The sequence below is a fragment of the Geotrypetes seraphini genome, chromosome 14 (assembly GCF_902459505.1).
Source record: "Geotrypetes seraphini chromosome 14, aGeoSer1.1, whole genome shotgun sequence".
Taxonomy (NCBI): Eukaryota; Metazoa; Chordata; class Amphibia; order Gymnophiona; family Dermophiidae; genus Geotrypetes; species Geotrypetes seraphini.
This window is the reverse complement of record NC_047097.1, coordinates 76,773,676-76,794,866: the sequence shown is the minus strand read 5'-3', so window position 1 is coordinate 76,794,866 and position 21,191 is coordinate 76,773,676. Positions and strand designations below refer to the sequence as shown.

The 21,191-nt window shown below is 44.8% G+C and overlaps 1 protein-coding gene across 5 annotated transcripts in view; it reads right to left on the bottom strand.

Annotated features, from left to right (window-relative positions):
- ARNT2 (aryl hydrocarbon receptor nuclear translocator 2) overlaps positions 1 to 20,200 on the bottom strand; it is a 247,304-nt gene extending 227,104 nt beyond the window's left edge. For 2 of the 5 annotated variants that reach the window (XM_033920572.1, XM_033920576.1), the window contains exons 1-2: positions 20,058 to 20,200; positions 7,321 to 7,432 (exon numbers count right to left, since the gene is read on the bottom strand). In XM_033920572.1, the coding sequence (XP_033776463.1) occupies positions 7,321 to 7,432; positions 20,058 to 20,088 (143 nt within the window). In that variant the 5' untranslated portion in view covers positions 20,089 to 20,200. Of the gene's footprint in view, positions 1 to 7,320; positions 7,433 to 17,162; positions 17,183 to 18,173; positions 18,255 to 19,983 lie in introns of those variants that run through there. The other 3 variants (XM_033920573.1, XM_033920575.1, XM_033920574.1) reach the window with 3 other exon arrangements.
- Positions 20,201 to 21,191: the final 991 nt, after the last annotated feature.

Sequence of the window (21,191 nt, the reverse complement as noted above, 5' to 3'; positions counted from 1 at the left end):
TTTGAAGACTGCACGCTTCAGGAAGGTTATTTTTGGGGCTGACAATTTTTTGTCGGGGCTGTCCCGGGGAGGTCATTTTCTGTGACTCTAGATCTCCTAAATGGGAGGTTTTGGGTGTGTTAATAGGGATGTGGGGGTTGGGATTTGTTCTGGGGCAGCAGCGGTGTGGTTTATTTTTACTTACAGTTTTATCTTTTTTGTTTGCCAGGTACACATACTGACCAATAGAGGGACTGATTGGGGGTTGAGTGATGGTCCTCGGGGTGAGGCTGGGCGCCCTGGGACTTCTAGTTCTAGTGGGCATAGATGTCTTTCCAGGCACCCTATCATATATTATGGGTGATCGGAAATTACGCATACTTTCTTGGAATGTGTCGGGGATAACTTCGCCTGTTAAGCGTACTAAAATATTGAATCAACTGAAACATCACTCTGCAGATATAGCTTGCTTACAGGAGACCAGGCTGACTGATAGTGAACACTTGAAACTTCGGAGAGGCTGGGTTGGAGAGATATTCTTTGCCTCCTCCCCGGGGAAAAAAGCGGGGGTGGCAATATTATTTCGTAAGGGCTTTTTAGGGGTCATACGGGTCCTACGACGCGACCCTCTGGGCAGGTATTTACTAGTGAAAGTGGAGGGGCCTAGTGGGACATTTCGATTATTGGTGGGCTATGGTCCGAATACTTATCAGCATGCATTTTTCCAGAATTTGGTGAATATTTGTGTGCAGGATCAGGATGGCCCTTTAATACTGGTGGGAGATATGAATCAAGTACATAATTCGGCTATGGATCGCTCAGGGTTAGCCGGTGGGAAGGGGGGGAGCCAGGCCAGGGGCATTCCATACCTGTGTCGAGCTCTGGGGTTGGTGGATTCCTGGAGATTGCTCCATCCGACCGAACGGGATTATACACACCAATCCAGAGCGCATGGCTCCTTTTCCAGAATTGACTATATACTACTTTCGGAGGCGTTGTTTCCTAAAGTCATTGAGGCCACCATAGGTCCCCTAGAAATATCGGATCATAATATGATTTGGCTTGACATAACATTGGGGGGTCCTACGGGTCCTGGGTCGGGTTGGCGCTTTCCCTCTTACTTACATACTGATACACACTTCACCTCATATTTGCTGGAAAAGTGGGAGACCTACTGCACACATAATGCCCAACACATACGCCAGCCAACTTTGTTTTGGGATGCGGCTAAGGCGGTATTGCGTGGCGATATTATTGCATATGTTGCGACTAGAACCCGTCGAATAGCCTGTCGCATAGTACACCTAGAAAGAAAGTTAACAGCGCTGAAACAAGCCTTATTACAAGACCCCTCTGACGCCAATCAGGAAGAATATAGGGCGGTGCTTACGACCTTAAATGCGTTAATTCATGAACGTACTAAAAAACTCCTGTTCTACCGTAAATTTCACTTTTACAAACATGGTAATAAAGCCGGGAAATTATTGGCTTCCATAACTAAGAGTTGGAAGGGATCTCGTTATATCCCCACCATACGAGATGGATCTGGTAAATTTTTAATTGCTCCAGGTGATATCTCGGAGGGTTTCCAGAAATATTTTGAACAATTCTATGCGTCCCCTGGCCCCTACACAGGTCCTGATGTATATGACTACCTTGCAGATGCGGGGTTACCTCGCCTGACAGCTGCTCAGATATCTAGGTTAGATCGACCGTTACATGCCCTTGAAGTGACCCAGGCCATAAACAAATTAAAATCTTGTACTGCACCAGGTCCGGATGGATATTCCCCTGAATTTTACAAAATTTTATCCCCGGTTATAAACACCTCTCTTTTAAATTATTATGTTTCTATTCAGGATAGTGGGGCTTTCCCTAGACATTGTAATGTAGCTCTGATTACATTAATTCCAAAGCCCTCTAAACCAACGGACAGTATGGATTCATATCGCCCCATCTCACTGCTGAATGTGGATGTCAAAATACTGGCTCGAATATTGGCGGACCGCCTAGCCCATATTTTGCCCTCCATTATTGTACCGGAACAAGTGGGTTTTGTTAGAGGCCGGCAATCTACGATTAATGTTCGCCGTATACTTTTAGCTTACTCGCGCGCGCAACTGGAACAACGCCCGGGTTTGTTGGCTGGCCTTGATGCAGCTAAGGCCTTTGATAAAGTTCACTGGCATTATCTGTTTCAGGTCCTTCACTATGTGGGGCTCCCTCCTGGGTTTATGTCCTGCCTCCAAGCTCTATATACTAATCCGACGGCCTCGGTGTTGGTCAACGGGATACGTTCCTCACCGTTTGAGATAGGTAGGGGGACCCGACAGGGATGCCCATTATCTCCCTTATTATTTTTATTATACTTAGACCCATTGTTGCGTACCATTCTCAGAGATGATGTCCTTACAGGTCTTTCGGAAGGTGAGTCCCAATTGCGAGTGCTGGCCTTCGCGGATGACCTCTTACTTGCATTGGGGGACCCGCATACTTCCTTACCTCGAGCGTTAGAAATATTAGATGAATTTCACCTCTATTCGGGCCTGGAATTGAATAGGCAGAAATCTCTAGCTCTCCCTACACTATTGGAAGTACAACAGACTTGGCCGGGTGAATTTCCTTTGCAGTGGGCCTCCTCTTACCTGACATACTTAGGTGTGATTATTCCCAGGAATTTAAATAAACTATACATTGCTAATGTCTTGCCCTTACTTCGTAAATCCTCTCACACCTTGCAGGGATGGCGACAACTCCCCCTTTCGCTGTCCGGCCGTATAGCCCTTTATAACATGATGGTGCTACCGCAATGGACATATATACTACAAATGTTACCAGTCATGCTGTCTAGAAAACATTTAGCGCTCCATAGGTCTCATTTATCGCAATTCTTGTGGCAGGGTAAACGAGCGAGGATAGCCTTGACCAAACTAACGCTGCCGCTCACTAAAGGGGGGTTAGGATTATTATGTATAGCTAGACTAAATCTGGCTTGTCAGCTACGTCACATACATGATTGGTTTTGTAATACTACTGATTTCTCATTGCCTGTGATTGAATGTTTCTTTTTTCAGCCTTTCCATTTTAGCTATCTCCTCCATACCTCTAGGTTGCCAGATATACCCCAGTTGTGGTCTCACCCACTTCTGCCTGCAATGCGTAAAGCCTGGAAATTGTTCTGTAAAGCACTTGGGACTACTTCGCACATTACACCTTACCTGCCCATAGTGGGTAATGGGGACTTTCTCCCTAGTTTGGACTCTACAGTGATTCGACGTTGGTCCCGTGCCGGCCTTACCTATGTGTTTCAGGCCGTTCAGCCTACTGGTTCTCCATTATCCTTTGGCGACCTACAAGAGAAATATCACCTCTTATCCACGGATTGGTTGGCATACCGGCAGCTTCACCATTACTTGCACGCTTTGACTCCACTGGGGCTCTGTGAGGAGATTCAGGACAACTTTCAAGAAGCACTTTCTCTTACAGCACAAGAGTCTGTGCCACTTCGTTACTATCATAAGTGGTTACAGGGGCGTGCTGGTGACTTGGACTTTTCTTCTTTGGCACGGAAATGGACTGTAGATCTTCAACTACCTATATCGGCTGATGTACTTCGAAAGGGCTTGCGTGCTGGCAAGACTGCTACTATCTGTGCTGTTGAGAGAGATCGGAATTATAAGTTCCTCCTCCGAGCCTTTTATACACCGAAAAGGACACATACCATGGGACTAAGTGTGGGACATTGTTGTGGTAAATGCGCCTGTCCTATGGCCTCGTTTGGACACATGTTTTGGTCCTGCCCCATGATCTCTTCCTTTTGGATGCAAGTGGTGACTTGGGTGGCACGGCTCTGGAATTGCTCTTGGAGACTACACCCCAGTTTTCTTTTTACCCTGCAGATTCGATTTCATCCGCCCATACCAGGCTGTGCAGCCTTTATCCGAAAAACGGTGCTTCTGGGACAGAAATGTATATTATTGCAATGGCTCTCGCCTCAACCCCCTACTATCTCACAATGGAGAGCCTTAATGCTACAACAAATGCTGTTGGAACGCCGTGAGATACTGGACTTGTCGTCCAAATCTGGACGTCTCTATTATCAATGCTGGCACCTATTTAGTTTGACTTTTACTGCTTATGTTCAATCCCAACTTTGGACTGTTTGAATTCCTTAGTTCCATTTGTTTTTGATTACACCGCTGCTGCCGGGGTGGGGGGGGGGGGTGGGTGGGAGGGTGGGGGGTTTGGTTGGGTGGGTGGGGATTGGATTTCTGGTATGTTTGAAAAACGTATTGCTGTGCCTGTTGTTCTGCAAATTCTGTTTAATAAAAATGATTCAAACAAAGAACAACCAAAACCTGCAACAGAAGTAATAAAATCTGCAGTCAGATGGGCCCCGAAACAGAGGCCTCCAAGCGATTAAGAAAATCTCCTGCCAGCTCTGCTGAGTCTAAAACATGCCATTTTCCATCTTGTTGTATTTTCAATATGGCCGAGTAAAGGAACATGAACCAACGCTTCTGCTCCACCAACTTAGCACAAAGAGGGTGAAAACCCGCCTCTTGTCCGTTAAAGCTGCAGAGTAATCATGTCCAATCCTCCCCAGTTGAGATTCATAAAGCAGGGAGTCTCGCTTTTGTCGGTAAGTCTGAAGTATTTCAACTTTGTGACGGTAGTGAAGTAATGCCTCTTATTTTACTTCATGTGGAATGACTACCAGACAGCATTGCATTTTCCAAAACAGACAATATTTTTATTGTTAGTATAAAAAATCACAGCAGCAAAGACATAGCAGAAGAAATATTATATTGTTAGCTCAGAATATGCAAAGGAGAGTAGATCTTACACTGATATGCCAGATAGGGGGCTAGCACATCCCATCGGTATATCTGAGATGATCTCTCTAGTTTCACCTGTGCCTGCATGGGTTTTTATACAGAGAAATTCTTTGTTCCAAAAAGGCATATCCCCGAACTCTGGTCATGTACTTCCTATTCCCTATTGGTACAAAAAATGTATACTTATCTATTCCCCCCCTACTTCCAGGAGGGAGGCCCGAGCTGGAACAGAGGGCACTTCTTGAACTTTCTTTACCTTCCTCCATGTCTGGAATCCTTATCACCTTGCGGATGCTGATTTGTGGTTTTACAATACTGTACATCATCTCCAGGATGGCGTCCTTGTAAATAGTCTTATGCAACATTCCAGCACCCTGGCCGGGCCTGGTTCCCATGGATTACTTCAAACACGGGCAACAAATAAATGTCCAGCCTGTAATTTAATAGTTCCTTCATGTCTTCACACGGGTTGACCCGCCTCTTCTCCTTCTCCCCATTCGTCCTTCGGGGGTTGCTGGTTGTTATGGGTTTATGGCTTTTCAGGGTTACTTGCATATGTCAAATGCTCATACATGTGTCAAATAAGAATTGCTGCTGCTGGGTCAGATCAGTGGTCCATTGTGCCCAGCAGTCCGCTCATGCGAATAGCACTGATAATGGCTCAGTACAAATAAACAATGGCCACAGAGCCTTGGAGAAGTATCCACTTGAGAATGACATGGTGACAAAATTCATCACTGTTCCCGTCCCCGCGGATAACCACGATAAACCATCTTCATGTCATTCTTTAAGGAGAGAGGGAAGAATCAGAGTATGAATGGCTACAACCACTGACCCACAAGCTTTGCTTTGAAGAATGCTAGTGTAGAAGGACTGAGGTTGAAATAGACACTAGAAAATGACATGGGATTATTTCCCGCGGTTATCCGCAGGGACGGGAACGCTGATGAATTGTAGCAGAACGAGACTTATTAATATTGACAGGGGTCGCCATGCAACAAATTACTCAAAATTGGAAAGATTATACTAAGTTAAATTATACATTTTGGTGGAATTCAGTTTGACACATATACAAGATGGAAAAGATGATAGCGTTACAACAAGGAAAATTTAATTTAAAAAAAAAATATATGGGGACCATTGACTACCTACTCTAATGATCAGATGTCTTAAGCACATGGTTAGTTTTTATTTGGGTTAGGGTGGGAAACATGTATTATATGATCATGGGAATATTGATAATAGGGGGGTATCTATTTTTATTTTATAAGAATATATGATTGTATTTACAAGTGATTTGTGAAAATTGTTGTATTATTTATAATTCACTTGATGTAAGATTTAAAAATGAATAAAGATTTATTAAAAAAAAGAATTTTGTCACCGTGTCCACTCAGCAGGGAATGGAGACAAGAACTTTATGCAAAGGCCAGCAGGGATAGCATTTCAAAAGGATACGTGTTCACAGATAACAAGGTTCAGGCTGTGCCATCGGGTTAGCTTGTAAAGAAAGGCTTTTTAGGTTGCTGTAAAAATATGTGTTAAAGTGTCTGTAGTGTCCAGCATACACAAGTTAGTCCGGTATGTCCTGGTTATTTATCTCAGTAGTTATGCAATTTACCTATAACCACCCGGGGACACTGATCTTTCCTTGATCTAGTACCCAATCAATGCACCCCTTCAAATCTGGCCTGGCCCAAGATCGCTGGCATAGGGAGTTCACTCGCCAACCAATAGCGACCTCGGTGGCAGCCCATTGGATTTTATCGTGAAATTTTGGGAATCTTCCTCTATGTTCTTCGACTCAAAGATGATACTGCAGTCTCATGGGTCCAATTGCACAGGGCAGAAAAGTCTTCTGGAGTCCTGTAGAATCTGTTTGCCCTTTGCAACTGAAAAACAAAATTGCAGCATCTCCCCTGACAGAACACTGGATTTTAACCAGAAATGCTCTGTATTGTGGGTGCAAATTTTGAAGAGACCAAGGCTGGGATATTGTACGCTTTCCTGGACTGAAAAGAGGGACATGAATGGCCAAAGCAGAGAATAAAAAGGCGACCGTGTCCCAGTCAGACTCTCCAAGCAACAGTGAGAGTGTGTTCTAGCAAGACTGGCTTAGGCAATGAAAACAAAGAGAACCAGCATCCCTGCTGGACAATCTGCATTTGTGCACCAACCCATTCTTATTCTGGACAATTTTATTTCTATAGCCCCACTCTTCCCCATGAAGGATGATCAGGGTCGTCCCTTGTCCGATAGCCTCAAGATCTCCTCATAGTGATCAGAGTTTTCACCTCATACTGTGGGCCCTGGATCTTCATCTAAAGTTTCACATATCCCCAGGTCTCAAAATCTCCAAAAGATATCATAAGTTATACTTAAGAGTGTGTTTTATGAACATGCACAACCTCTTTTCCATAATTCACATGTTTCTGTCACCTACTCCCTTGCATTAGTTCAAATTAATGTTTTTATCTATATACTGTATATTGAAAAAGCTTACCCAGAGCGTCTTTTTCCTCCTCGAGAGGGCATGGGTCCTGCCATTCTCACCTGCCCTGGTGCCATGGATGCAACTGGCAAACTCACTGCTCCAGGGATATCGGAGGTCATCTCTGACATGGAGAAAGACACAAATAAAAATTAAACATTGTAACAAGTAGATGTGCAAGGACACCAGTGAATATTTCAACACAGAAACGTCCATGAATGTACAGTACAAGTCTTATGTTGTAAAGAAAAAAAGCTTGAAAGATTTAGCTTTGCTTTTTCTGCTATGTTTATTTATGTTTTAGATTTGAAAATTTGCCTCATCAATAAAAACCCAGGAAGAGTATATGAATACATGTCAATAATATAAAAATAATCAGAATTTAAAAATTCACAGCTAAGTGGTCAGCATTTTTTTTTAATGCCAGCCACTGTGGGCTTCTTATAGCTGGATATTTGGCCCAAGTTGTACCTGGATATTAGTACACTGAAAATGTGGGTATCAAGCCTCTGCCAGTACTTATCCAGGTTTCAGCAATATTCACTACCCAGCTACTGTCCTAACTATCTGCATACTTCCCAGTTGTGACTCTGGCTCTGTCCCCACCTAAATAGTACCAAGGTGATGTGACCGAACTGCTGCTGAAAATCAGGGTATGAATGCAGTCAGTAGGACTTCTCTGTATAGGAAGGAGCCATTCCTACCTAGATAAGTTCAACTGAATAGCGACCCTTAAAATTAAAATCCTCTTAGAAAACAAAGCAGGATTTGAAAGAACATAAGAATAGCCTTAATGGGTCAGACCAATGGTCCATCAAGCCCATTCTCACAGTGGCCAATCCAGGTCCCTAGTACCTGGCCAAAACCTAAAGAGTAGCAACATTCCATGCTACCGATCCAGGGCAAGCAATGGTTTCCCCCATGTCTTTCTCAATAACAGACTAGGGATTTTTCCTCCAGAAAAATAAGAGGAGATAGTGGTCATGGAAGGTGAGCCAGTTTAATTATTTAAAAACACTGTATTTATATTCTGCAGAACCCCAAATTTTTGCGGGTTACAAAAAAAACATATATAATAAAAAAACCAAAACATACAGTACTAACTACTCACTCACTGAAATAACACTCTAACCCATTAATCAATAAAGAAAAGGCCCTTTGAAACAAATTTGCTTTTAGAATAGATATCTATGGAACTGCCCAAGTGAGGATGCCTGCCAAATTGACTCTGGAAGGGTATTCCACAACTGAGGTCCTGCAGCCAAGAATACCCAAAACCGTATTGAGTCCATACGTATCTGACGCAATGATGGGCCTAATAACAGCCATCATAGGGACATAGGAAATCAGTTAGTCAGAGACTACTGAAGGCAATTTACCACGCATCACCCTATCAACCAGTACCAAAATTTTAAACTGAACCCTCCACATCACTGGAAGCCAATGTAGGTCAAATATGAGCCATATCCCCAATCACTTGTTACAGGGAAATACTTTTAAAACCAATAGAAGGAAATTTTTTTCACTCATAGAGTGGTTGGGCTCTGGAACACATTGCCAGAGGTTGGTCATGACAGTGGATAGCGTGGCTGGTTTTGGGAAAGGTTTGGACAATTTCTTGGAGGAAAAGTCCATCGTCTGTTATTGAGAAAGACATGGGGGAGGCCACTGCTTGCCCTGGATCGGTAGCATGGAATATTGCTACTCCTTGGGTTTTGGCCAGATGCTGGTGACCTGGATTGGCCACCATGAGAACGGGCTACTGGGCTTGATGGACCATTGGCCTGATACAGTAAGGCTATTCTTATTTTATTTTGGGCTACCTGTAATGCCCTTAATGTCTGAGGAAGTCCACAAAATAACAGTTGATGTAGCGTATCTAGATTTTCATAAAGCTTTTGACAAAAGTCTGACGACAGACTCCTGAGAAAATTTTAAAAGCCATGAGATAGGAGGATTAGGATAGGGTTAAATGGCCATTTTTCTCCATGGAGGAGGGTAAATAGTGGAGTGCCATAAATGCATCTTGCATAAGGTGAACACTGAAATGACAGGGACAGTTAAAAAAGGTATTTATTGCTTGCTAAAAACATTTTTAATAGCAAAAGTAACTATGAGGTATAGACATTTTATTGTAAGTTTTTTTACAGGGGAATTCCATGAGAATGCATTATGTGAAACAGAGACTATGTTGAAGAGTCATCCACTAGCCGTTTGATAAATTGAAGAATTGGTAGATGAGTATATTTATAAGATTTTTTTACATTTTAAACTTTAAAGTGTTAAGAAAAGAGATATAATGATTACGAGTTGTGGTTGCAGCCTATGCCTGCTAGGAGTGTCCCCAGAGCAGTGCACAGTTCAAGACACTCCACAAACAGTTCCATTTAAACCCCAAACTGAAGAATTGGATGACTTTCCTTCTCTGACCTAAAGAGGGAGTGGGAGAGCAGAAGTGCAGGTTTCCCATCCCCCACACAATCCTAGGTTAGTTCCCAGGAAATCATTTTCACCTGAGGGTTTGGGGCGTAGCTGCAGACTGTTATCCCAGAGAGCTGAGCACTTGGAGCGACAGAAGCAAAATCAGGAGGAGCAGCTACAGCTACAGGACAGGCAGCGGTTCTCAGGGCTGAGAGCTCTGAATGGCAGCCCCCATGTGGAATGCACGGAGTTGACTGAGGCTGGAGCGGAACTTCCTCTCTGCATGCCTGAAGTTCCTCAGGACATGGAGCTGGACCCAGAGCCAAATGCTGAGTTACAGAATGAAGTCCTGCCCATGGAAGTTTGCTGTTCCAGAGGCAAATAGTTGGAATTGCCTGAGTGAGTTACCGAAACCTTGCTTATTTAAACTACTTCAAAGTTTTCTTTTTGGTAACCCTGAAGGAGCTGTGGTGCTTGGTGGCACCTGTGAGAACTGTGAAAGACTTGTTTTGAATTTTGAATGTTTTTCTGTTTCCCCTGGGTGGGGGAAGGACTGTTCCAATCCCAGGCAGTGGGGTTTGCCCCGCATTCTCAGTGGTGGGATAGAGGGCCTATTGTTGGCAATGTTATTACCACGCGGAGCACACTGCCTGGCCAGCACGTCAGCTGCTGGGAGGGTCAGTACCGTAGCACTGACTCAGGCTGAAGATATCAGCATCAGAGACCGTTTTTGTTTTTGGAGTTTTTCAAATTATTGGACTGTGAATTGGTTGGAGAGCCAGTCCCAGCTTTGAGGAAGATTTTGCCTTATATGTTACACAGAAACATAGAACATGACGGCAGAAAGGGCCGATGGTCCATCAAGTCTGCCCACTCAAGAACCCACCCTCCAACTAGTCTGCCTGCTCAAGGACCCTTCTTCCCTGGAGTATTAGTCGATTGAGCATAACTCCGTAGTACTCCCACGTGTTTGTCCCATCGACTCTTGAAGTCGCGCACATTACTGGCCTCGACCACCTGCTGGGGAAGATCATTCCATCGATCAATCACCCGTTCAGTGAAGAAGTATTTCCTGGTGTCACCATGAAATCTTCCTCCCTTAAGTTTTAGTGGATGCCCTCTTGTCGCCGTGGGACCCTTTAGAAAAAAGATTTCCTCCTCCACTTTGATGTGGCCCATGATGTATTTAAATGTTTCTATCATGTCCCCCCTTTCTCTGTGTTCTTCAAGAGAATATAAGCGCAGTTGGGAACTATATCTATCTAACATTAACTCATAGTCTGTTTAGTTGTATATTTTGATTGTTTTTGAGACTATTCTTGATCCCTGAACATCCTGACAAGTTATGTTTTTGTTTGAATTGATTAATATGGAAACAAGCAAGCTGGCTTGATTTATTTTGATTTCAAGAATAAACCCAGTGATTACCTAAAGAATACCCATCTGGTCCTTCTGTTTTCCTTCCCTTGTACTGCCCGCTGCGGCTCACAAGAGTTTTTTCTTGTCCCGGTGTCCCAGGACCCATTGCCCTGAGGCTGCCGGTGACAGAGTAAAATCAAAAAGAGAGATATCATTGACCCATGATACGTATGGTACATTAGGTCCGCACAGCAAAGTTTTCTGCTAAGCAGCAGTGCTGCAGAGGTCTTTGAAGATTTACCCCTCCCCCTTTTATGAAGCCACGTTAAGCTTTTTAATCCCTCCCCCTTTTATGAAGCTGCATTAAGCTTTTTAATAGCTGGAAGCAGCAGTATTAGCTCTGATGCCTATAGAATTCCTTTGAGTGTCGGACCTAATATCGCCACGCCCAGCGATTAAAAAAGCCTAACGCAGCTTCATAAAAAGGGGGGTTAATTTTCAGAGTGTTTCTGGTGGTTAGATATTATTTACAAATGCTTGAGTGCTTGAATATAAAAAACACTTAGACAGCTGGTATATAAGTAACAAAAGTACCAATCAGAAGACATGATGTGTAAATTGGTTTTTAACTGTTCACCCATGCCCTGAAAATGAATTTCATCAAATAAAAAAGTATCATCTTATTGTCATTTTTTATTTCTCACTCTATCAGAGCCAATAAAATTCTACGACTAAGGGTGTCAAAAGCAAATGAAATTTTCAGCAGTATTGTATGGATAGGGCCACCGAGAACACCTCTAAATGCCCTGGCGTTGAACATATGGCTCTGCGATTAAGTAAGGGTAGAGTAAAGGTATCAGCAGCAATATTAGGCAACTCTCAGGACTGTACTTTAAATTAGGCCAGCAAAATAGCTATTCCGAATTACTGGCAGTCAGCAGTTTACAGGTATATTCAGTGCCACTAAATAACGGAACGTTTAAAAAAGCCCACAAGGTGCCACACCTGAACACACTGACCCAGGTATGTTACAAATCATTCTGACTATGTAAATTAATATCTTAAATAAATTTCCATAACAAAGAAATGAGTTGCCCCTATACGGTACAATAAACTAAAAAGATGCTGTTCAGTGTAGTCTTAAAACTTATTTTTCTGCTTCTTTTTGCAGGAGATTTAACAATGGTCAATATATCATCATGTCCTTTAAGTTCTCAATCTTAAGTACAAGACCAACAAAGTCTCCTCAGTCTATAGTTCAAACCCTGCATTTGGATCTTAGCCAAACAGAGGTCAAGGAAAAAAAATCTTGCCAATTTCATAGTCAAATTATGGTACACATATGATGGCTACATAAATTAACCATCCTACCTTTCTTGGTGGTGAGAATCCTGGCAACAAAAGGACTGCCCGTCCTGTCCTCCTTCTGCAGGACACTGCTGTCGGCATGTGAAAGCTCAGAGGAACTGCATTTGTATTCTGCTCACAGCATATCATTACAGATGTTTACCTTAGCTGCAGAGAAGATTCAGGCTCCTGAATCCCTCTTGCATACTGATCAACTAATCTGCAGCAAAATTACCAGGATCCCAACAAGTTGAAGGTATTCTGTGACTGAATGTAGGAAGTTTCCCCCTCATATTCAGTTGGCAGTGGTCAGCGTTTTCAAAGGAGCTGATCATCGCTAGCTGAATTTGAGCTGGATATTCAAAGCCGAGTTTAACCCAGGTCACAGGCAGCCACTGTAATTTAGCCAGGTTCTGGTGATATTCGGACTGGTACTTGCCTAAATGCCCTTTATTTCTATCAGAATAGTTCAGGCCCTTTTCTTGAAAGCTTGGGAAAACACTGAGGCTATATATGCAAAAGATAAACTGATACAACAGTTCTAGAAAAGTTTTAATGGCAATGAGAAAGAGGGAGCCCTAGGTGTGGAAAATTCTAACTTCAACTATACAAAACAGTAGTAAGATGAAATAAGATGCTAAAGCAACTTAGGTGGTACTCAGTAAGGCAGCACATTTTCTAGCATGGCTGAAAACCAAGGGCCCGCTACTCAAAGGATTTATGCTCCTAAATGTCTACTCAAACTTTCAATAATCTCCTAAATTTAGGAGAATAAAAAGTGGGTGGCAGAAGCTTAGCATTGATTTTCAGCACCAAGATCATAAATTAGTGTCATAAATCTAGGCAAATGAAGGGTAGGTCAAATGATCTAACTAAAACCTTATAAACCCTTTCCCAGATCCCATCGCTCATGCTGTCCATCAACTCTTGTAAGCTCATTCTATCTATCAACTTTGTAAGCTTCCTGGGAATGCACAGACCAATTCTTTTTTGTAAACCACCTAGAAACTGAAAGGTATTGGCAGGATAGAAAACAGTAATGTAATGTAATTTATAAGCATGACTTAAGCTCCTAAATTAAGGAACATCTGCAGCTAAAAATGTGTCACAGATTTAGGAGCTCAGCTATTTAGGCACCAACTTACTTACTGTACCTGTAGAAGATGTTTTCTATGGACACAAGATATGATGCAGCTCAGCACACAAAAGGTTCTCTAACAATAATTGAGAAGCCTTTCAGAAGCTACATCACCTGTACATCACTTCCTGCCTGCCTACCTACTTAGTCTGTAGGGTCATGAAATGGTTAACTGTTGTTTAAAATATTGCTCTGGCCTACATAGCTGAAAACAGTGTACAATCTATTGACTTCATCTGCCTGAAATGTATGTCCCTGCCTTGTAAGCTAAATAGATAAGAGTTTGAGCCATGATGTACCCTGCCCTTCTGTACATGTAACATTTAGACCTGTAAGATTTAGATAAGCAGAGAAATGAGCTAGTTTCCTATAGGACTATAAGTTGTACCCCTGAACCTATCATAAGTGCTGGCTTAGGACCAATAATAATTGTAGAAAAGTAACGAAAGTAACAAATGAAAATTGTAGTTTTTGCATATATTAGTTTGCGAAAAGGGCATAAAAGTCCGTGCATTTCCTGTTTCTGACACTCTAGTACAGTGTTCTTCAACCTTTTTACACCCGTGGACCGGCAGAAAAAAAATAATTATTTTGTGGACCGGCAAACTACTAGGACTAAAATTTAAAAATCCCGTTTCCGCCCCATCTCCGCGAGCTCGGTCCCCACAAATCATCTGATCCCATCCACACAAGCCTCAGTTATGATTTTATATTGAATGTATTTTATTAAAGTATAAAAAGAAACAATATTCTGTAGAATTGTCATTTTATAAATACAAATAATTCAGAGCAAGGATCAACAAAACCCCTGTCTCCCCTACCCTTCACATATATCCCCTCTACTATCAAGAAAACTGAACAAGCCAAATTATTACAGAATGCTACACAGAAATATCATGCTAACAGAATACTGAAGTAACACTTGACAGGAATAGTTTTAGGGGAGTGCAACTAGGGCAACTGCCCCCTGGTCAGAGAGCGCCCTAAGCCAGCTGAAAGCTAAAGAAGCACTGCCTGGGTTTTGCAGTCCCCAGTTATGTCTAACACCAGCTCTAGCAGGATATATATTTCAAATCTGATATATTCTAATCACAAAATAGAAATTAAATTATTTTTTTCTACCTTTTGTCGTCTCTGGTTTCTGCTTTCAATCTTTTTTTCACTCTCTTCCTTCCAGCGTATGCCCTCTCTGTCTCTTCAATCCAGCATCTGCCCCTTCCATCCACTATCTGTCCTCTCCCCCTTCCATATGGTATCTGTCTTCTTTCTATGTCCCTCTCCCCTTTCCATCCAGCTTGTGCCCCTCTCTCCTATTTACATGATTCATTCCAGCTTCACTGCTCTCTTCATTTTTATCTCTCCTACACCAGATCTATCATCATTGTCCCTCTGCTTATTTTTCTGCTGACCCCTTCCTATCATCAATCTCTCTACTTTCTCATGCCTGTGTCTCCCCTTCCCCTCCTCTAATCTCTCTGCCAGCTGTTTCCTTCCTTTTTTCATTCTCCCTTCCCTCCTCCTCCTGTCCAGCAGTAACTCTCTTCCCTTCCTCCCCTCCCAGCAGCATCTCTCCGTCTCCCTCTCCAGTAGCAGCTGTCCCTTTTTTTTCCTTGCCCAGCAGTTTCCCAGATTCCTTTCCCTCCTCCCCTCCCAGAAGCATCTCTCCTTCTCCCTCTCCAGTAGCAGCTGTACCTTTTTTTCCTTGCCCAGCAGCTTCCCAGATTCCTTTCCCTCCTCCCCTCCCAGAAGCATCTCTCCTTCTTCTCCCTCTCCAGTAGCAGCTGTCCCTTTTTTTATCTTGCCCAGCAGCTTCCCAGATTCCTTTCCCTCCTCCCCTCCCAGAAGCATCTCTCCGTCTCCTTCTCCCTCTCCAGTAGCAGCTGTCCCTTTTTTTTCCTAGCCCAGCAGCTTCCCAGATTCCTTTCCCTCCTCCCCTCCCAGAAGCATCTCTCCTTCTTTTCCCTATCCAGTAGCAGCTGTCCCTTTTTTTCCTTGCCCAGCAGCTTCCCAGATTCCTTTTCCTCCTCCCCTCCCAGAAGCATCTCTCCGTCTCCTTCTCCCTCTCCAGTAGCAGCTGTCCCTTTTTTCCTAGCCCAGCAGCTTCCCAGATTCCTTTCCCTCCTCCCCTCCCAGAAGCATCTCTCCTTCTTCTCCCTATCCAGTAGCAGCTGTCCCTTTTTTTCCTTGCCCCGCAGCTTCCCAGATTCCTTTCCCTCCTCCCCTCCCAGAAGCATCTCTCCTTCTTCTCCCTCTCCAGTAGCAGCTGTCCTTTTTTTTCCTGGCCCAGCAGCTTCCCAGATTCCTTTCCCTCCTCCCCTCCCAGATGCATCTCTCCTTCTCCTTCTCCCTCTCCAGTAGCAGCTGTCCCTTTTTTTTCCTGGCCCAGCAGCTTCCCAGATTCCTTTCCCTCCTCCCCTCCCAGATGCATCTCTCCTTCTCCCTCTCCAGTAGCAGCTGTCCCTTTTTTTTCCTGGCCCAGCAGCTTCCCAGATTCCTTTCCCTCCTCCCCTCCCAGATGCATCTCTCCTTCTCCTTCTCCCTCTCCAGTAGCAGCTGTCCCTTTTTTTCCCCTGCCCAGCAGCTTCCCAGACTGATAGTGGTTTTCTCCCCTCCCAGCAGCTCTTCTTACTTCCCAGCGCAGCGATTCACGAAGGCAGCCTCGGGTCCTTTGTTGGGTCGCGCCGCCTCTGAGGAAAGAGGAAGTTGCATCATCAGAGGCAGCCGCGACTCAGCAAAAGCCCCGAGGCTGCCTTCGTGAATCGCTGCGCTGGGAAGTAAAGGAGAGCTGCAGAGAGGGGAGAAAGCCACTGTCGGAGGCTCCCCAAGATCTCTCCGGCCCAGCGCACGCTTCCGATGCTGATCTTGCCGGTCCTGCGCGGACCGGCAGGAAGTTCAAATGAGTCAATCTTGCCGGTCCTGCGCGGACCGGCAAAAATTTCCTGCGGACCGATACCGGTCCGCGGACCGGCGGTTGAAGAACTGTGCTCTAGTAGGCAGGCTGTTAACTGCACTAGAGTCCGGTATGCTGTAATAAACCTCTTGTACTTTCTTCACGCCTCTGACTTTGTGTGTCCAAGTGACTTTTCAAGTCATATTTAAAGCTCAGAATAAACTACATATAGCTCCTCGTTGAGGATGGCTAAAGTTAACTTGCTTTTCTCTAAGGACAAGCAGATAGCAAGTTTTCATAACAAGGGACTCGCTAGCTACAAGCTGCCTTCAACTATCGTAACATGCATAATGCTGCAATAGAGTCTTACCTGTTTATTTCCTTTCTTTTATTCTTCGTACACTCTGGAATTCTCCAGTATACTACTGCCAAAGAGGAATTAGATCCCATAGTCCACAACCCTAAGAAATCTTTCAACAACTGCAGCCAGTAATATTAACTTAGTATGAGCTAATACGGGAGTAGAGAGCCTGCAAAATCCCAAAGAGCCATATAATCTTCCAGGGCAGGTCCTACAGAGTACTTGCTAGATCTGTCCAAACAAGTAGGATGTACCTTAGCAGAATCTCACTGGGAGGGAGAAGACAAGGCCCTCTAAATGACCTGTCAAAGGCCAAATCACCTCTGGTTCTTACCAACCTGTAACGCATCACAAAATAATGGAGTGATGACTAGGTTGCCATTCTGCAAATGTCTTCTGATGAAACTGCATGAGCCTCCACCCAGGAGGTCAACTGTGCCCAGGTAAAATAGGCCCTCAGACCCTCCAGAACTTGCTTTCCATGACAAATGCGTGTAGCCTTCGAATGGCTACTCTGACCCACTGAACTATTAACACTTTAGAAGGTACTTGACAAACAATTGGAAGACCAACTCTTTCTGACTCAATGGACTTTTTTCCACCTCTGGAATAAAGAAAAAATTCAACACCTGGTTAACATGGAAGGCTGATAACACATACAAAGAGGTGATGTCTTTCAGAAAAATAAGGATCCTAGAAACAAACCCCACAGGGCTCTTCTCAGTGGGGGAGTGAGGAGTTCGCCACCCCCTCCCCCTCAATTAGGTTAAGAAACAATTCCTTTGAGTTCTGAATGTGCTTCCTCTAGTTTATCCTTTTGCTCCCTGACCAGTCGCCTTGTATTTTTTAGACAGGGAAATGAAAGCTATAGGGGAGCCCAGGGGACAACCAGAGGAGGGAAAGGAATAAGAGCGAACAGGCTATAGCTTGGGGCTATAGAGAGAAGAATCGCCTCCTAGCTCAGGTGGCCAAGGTCCATGGACTGAGGCCTAGAAATAGGACCTTCAGGCTCAACCACTAAGTGCAGCAGTCTGAACATCCTTACCTTACTAAGGTAGAGAATTAGTATGTCTATCTTTATTTGCTGGTAGAAGAGGACAAAACACACTTGTTCGAAGTAGTCTTGCAAGCATGCATTTTTGGGAGGGGAAAGGAGCCTGGAATTGCAGAAAATGAGCCTAAAAAGATGACATTGGACTGCAACCCTCAAAGAGATTCTAGAGGCTGGAGATCTTGTTGCCAAGATCCACAAGGTCCGTGTTTTATCCCCTCCCTAGTGGGGGAAGGGGTGAAATGCAGAGCTCATGGACCCTGAAAATTCTACCTCATGTCCTTAAAAAGCTGCTTACCTCAGGTGAGCAGGATCCGTGAGGTCCACAAGAATCAAAACAATGATCCCACACCACTGCTGAAACCTTCCACCCAGCGGCCTAAAAAGCAAACAGGATGCTAGGAATTATTAAAAAGGGATGAATAACAAGATTAAGAATGTTATAATGCCCCTGAATCGCTCCATGGTGCGACCTCATCTGGAGAATTGCGTTGTTCTGGTCTCCTTATCTCAAGAAAGATATAGCGGAACTAGAAAAGGTTCAAAGAGCGAACAAGATGATAAAGGACATCTTCGTATGAGGAAAAACTAAAAAGGTTAGGGCTCTTCAGCTTGGAAAAGAGATGGCTATGGGGAGATATGATTGAAGTCTATAAAATTCTGAATGGAGTAGAACAAGTGAGGTACAAGAGGATCGATTTTTCACTCTGTCAAAAATTACAAAGATTAGGGGACACTCGATGAAGTTACTAATAGGAGGAAATTCTTTTTCACTCAGAGAATAGATAAGATCTGTAACGTGTTGCCAGAGGTAGTGATAAGAGCGGATAGAGTAGCTGGTTTTAAGAAAGGTTTGGACAAACTCCTGGAGAAAAAGTCCATAAGCAGGAAGCCACTGCTTGCCCTGGATCGGTAGCATGGAATGTTGCCACTGCTTAGGTTTTGGCCTGGTACTAGTGACCTGGTTTGGCCACTGAGAGCGGGCTACTGGGGGGAAGGGGTAAAACGCGGACCTGACGGACCTTGCGGATTTAAAACCGTACGTCCTTAAAAATCTGAGGTCCGCGCCACTTGTAGTTTCTGGCTCTGACAGACCTTGATGACAATTTAGGTCTGACGGATCCGTCTCAGCATAGGGAGGGAAAAGTATTAGGATCCGTCAGCGCTAAAATGTCATCGAGGTCTGTCAGAGCCAGACTAGTGCTGGGGCGGCTCTAAAACAAATCCTTTAAACCGGTTTCCTGCAGCCCCAGTAAATTAAAAAATCTGAGGTCCGCGGCTCTGACAGACCTCTATGACATTTTAGCACTGACATGGATGTGTCAGCGCTAAATTGTCATTGAGGTCTGTCAGCCAGAAACTATCTCTAAGTGGCACGGACCTCAGATTTTTAAGGACGTGCGGTTTTAGATCTGCGTTTTACCCCTTCCCACTACTGGGCTTGATGGACCATTGGTCTGACCCAGTAAGGCTATTCTTATGCTCTTTTTAAGGCCGTGCGCTTTAACTCCATGGGAGTGTGTGGCGCAGTGGTTGGAGCTACAGCCTCAGCACCCTGGGGTTGTGGGTTCAAATCCAGCGCTGCTCCTTGTGACCCTGGGCAAGTCACTTAATCCTCCATAGCCCCAGGTACGTTAGATAGATTGTGAGCCCACCGGGACAGAGAGGGAAAATGCTTGAGTACCTGATTGTAAAAAACCGCTTAGATAATCTTGATAGGCGGTATATAAAATCCTAATAAACTTGAAACTTCCCCATGTAGAAGGCATTTGGGGCACAGCAAAAGGGAAAACTAGGATAAGAGAGCAGGAAATTCATGCAAAGCCAAGCACAAAGAGAAAGAAACCAGTAAGGGTAGAAGTTAAAACACGAAGCCCATGGCCTGGTTCTTTAACCCCCGATGAAGCCCACGCCACAGCCACTTATGGAGAAATGTCAAGATGTACAGCGCCGCGTAGCCTTTCAGCGCTCTAGCAGTCGGTCTGCCTTGTGCCCCTCCCCCTCCATGGCAGCCTGAAAGGAGCCTTTGTAGGGCAGGCGCTCCAGTGAGCGCCTACCAGCTCCCTCTTCTGCCTCGTCACGTACAGCGCCGCGTACGTCTAACTAACCCTCTAACTGCCTCGTCTTCTTCAATTGTGATTGGTGGTCCTGTCTGGAGAGGGGGGGCGTTTCCGAGACTCACCGTTGGGCGTTCCGGGCGTGGGGGTCGCCATGCTCGCGCCGCCGCCTCCTTTGTCCGCCTCAAAAATGTCCGCATAACCACCGCGAGACTGCGCTGGCGGCAGCGTCGTCTCCAAGACAACAGCGGGTCGGGAAGATGAGCGCGTTTCCAAGGAAACGACGCACGGCCGCCGACATTCCACGAGGCGTGGCTAAAAGCGGCCACTGTACGTTTCAACAAAGAAAGCCAGCCAGCAGGGGGCGCTGTGCTCAATCCCACTTTCCTGCACCCTTGTGCTACCGCTTGTTCTGCATTTGAACTTGCAGCTTTGGAGCGCCTCATTCTGACCTTGGAAATCAGCATTGTCCAGTCGGGTTTTTAGGATTTGCACAATGAATGTGCCTGAGATCTCTCTGTATACAATGGAAGCAGTGCATTCAAATAGATCTCATGCATGCACACTCTTTGGGGAGATGCTGAAATCCCGACTGGTGGCAGCATTTGAGAACTGAGATTGTCCACTCCTGCTTCATCCCAGGACAAGCAGGCAGCATATTCTCTACATATGGGTGACATCACCAACAGAGCCCCAAGCAGACTTGCTTGAAGACCTTCAAGCTTGCAATTGGCCCACGCATGTGCACGTGCCCCTCCCGTCCGGTCTAGGACATGCGTCTCCTCAGCGTGTCCTTAGTTCTAAGTTTTCCACGGAGCCAGAAGCACTGCTCCCTTGCTTTACGCGATTTCGCCGTCCCTTTTGCACCGTGGCTTATTTGGTTGGTTAGTTTCACTTAAGTTGCTGTGCTCGCGTCTTTTTTTTTATCTTCTTCTTTCCATTTGTATATTTTTAACCGGGTTACCGGTCTTGCTCTGGCCACCTGGCCTCGTGAGGCTGCGGCCGTCCCTTTTCTTATGTCCCGGCCTCGGTCCGGGTTCAAAAACTGTACTAAGTGCAACCGGGTTATCTCCATCACCGACCCGCATCGTTGGTGTGTGGAGTGCCTGGGTGTGAAGAACCGCGCTGAGTCGTGCCCTCGTTGTGCGACTTTACAACCGCGGGCTCTTCGTCGGCGGGTGGCCAAGATTCTCCAACTCTTTGACCCCATGGATCCTGCGGGACAGGCCTCGAGCTCGGCCTCGGCACCGCCGTTGGGG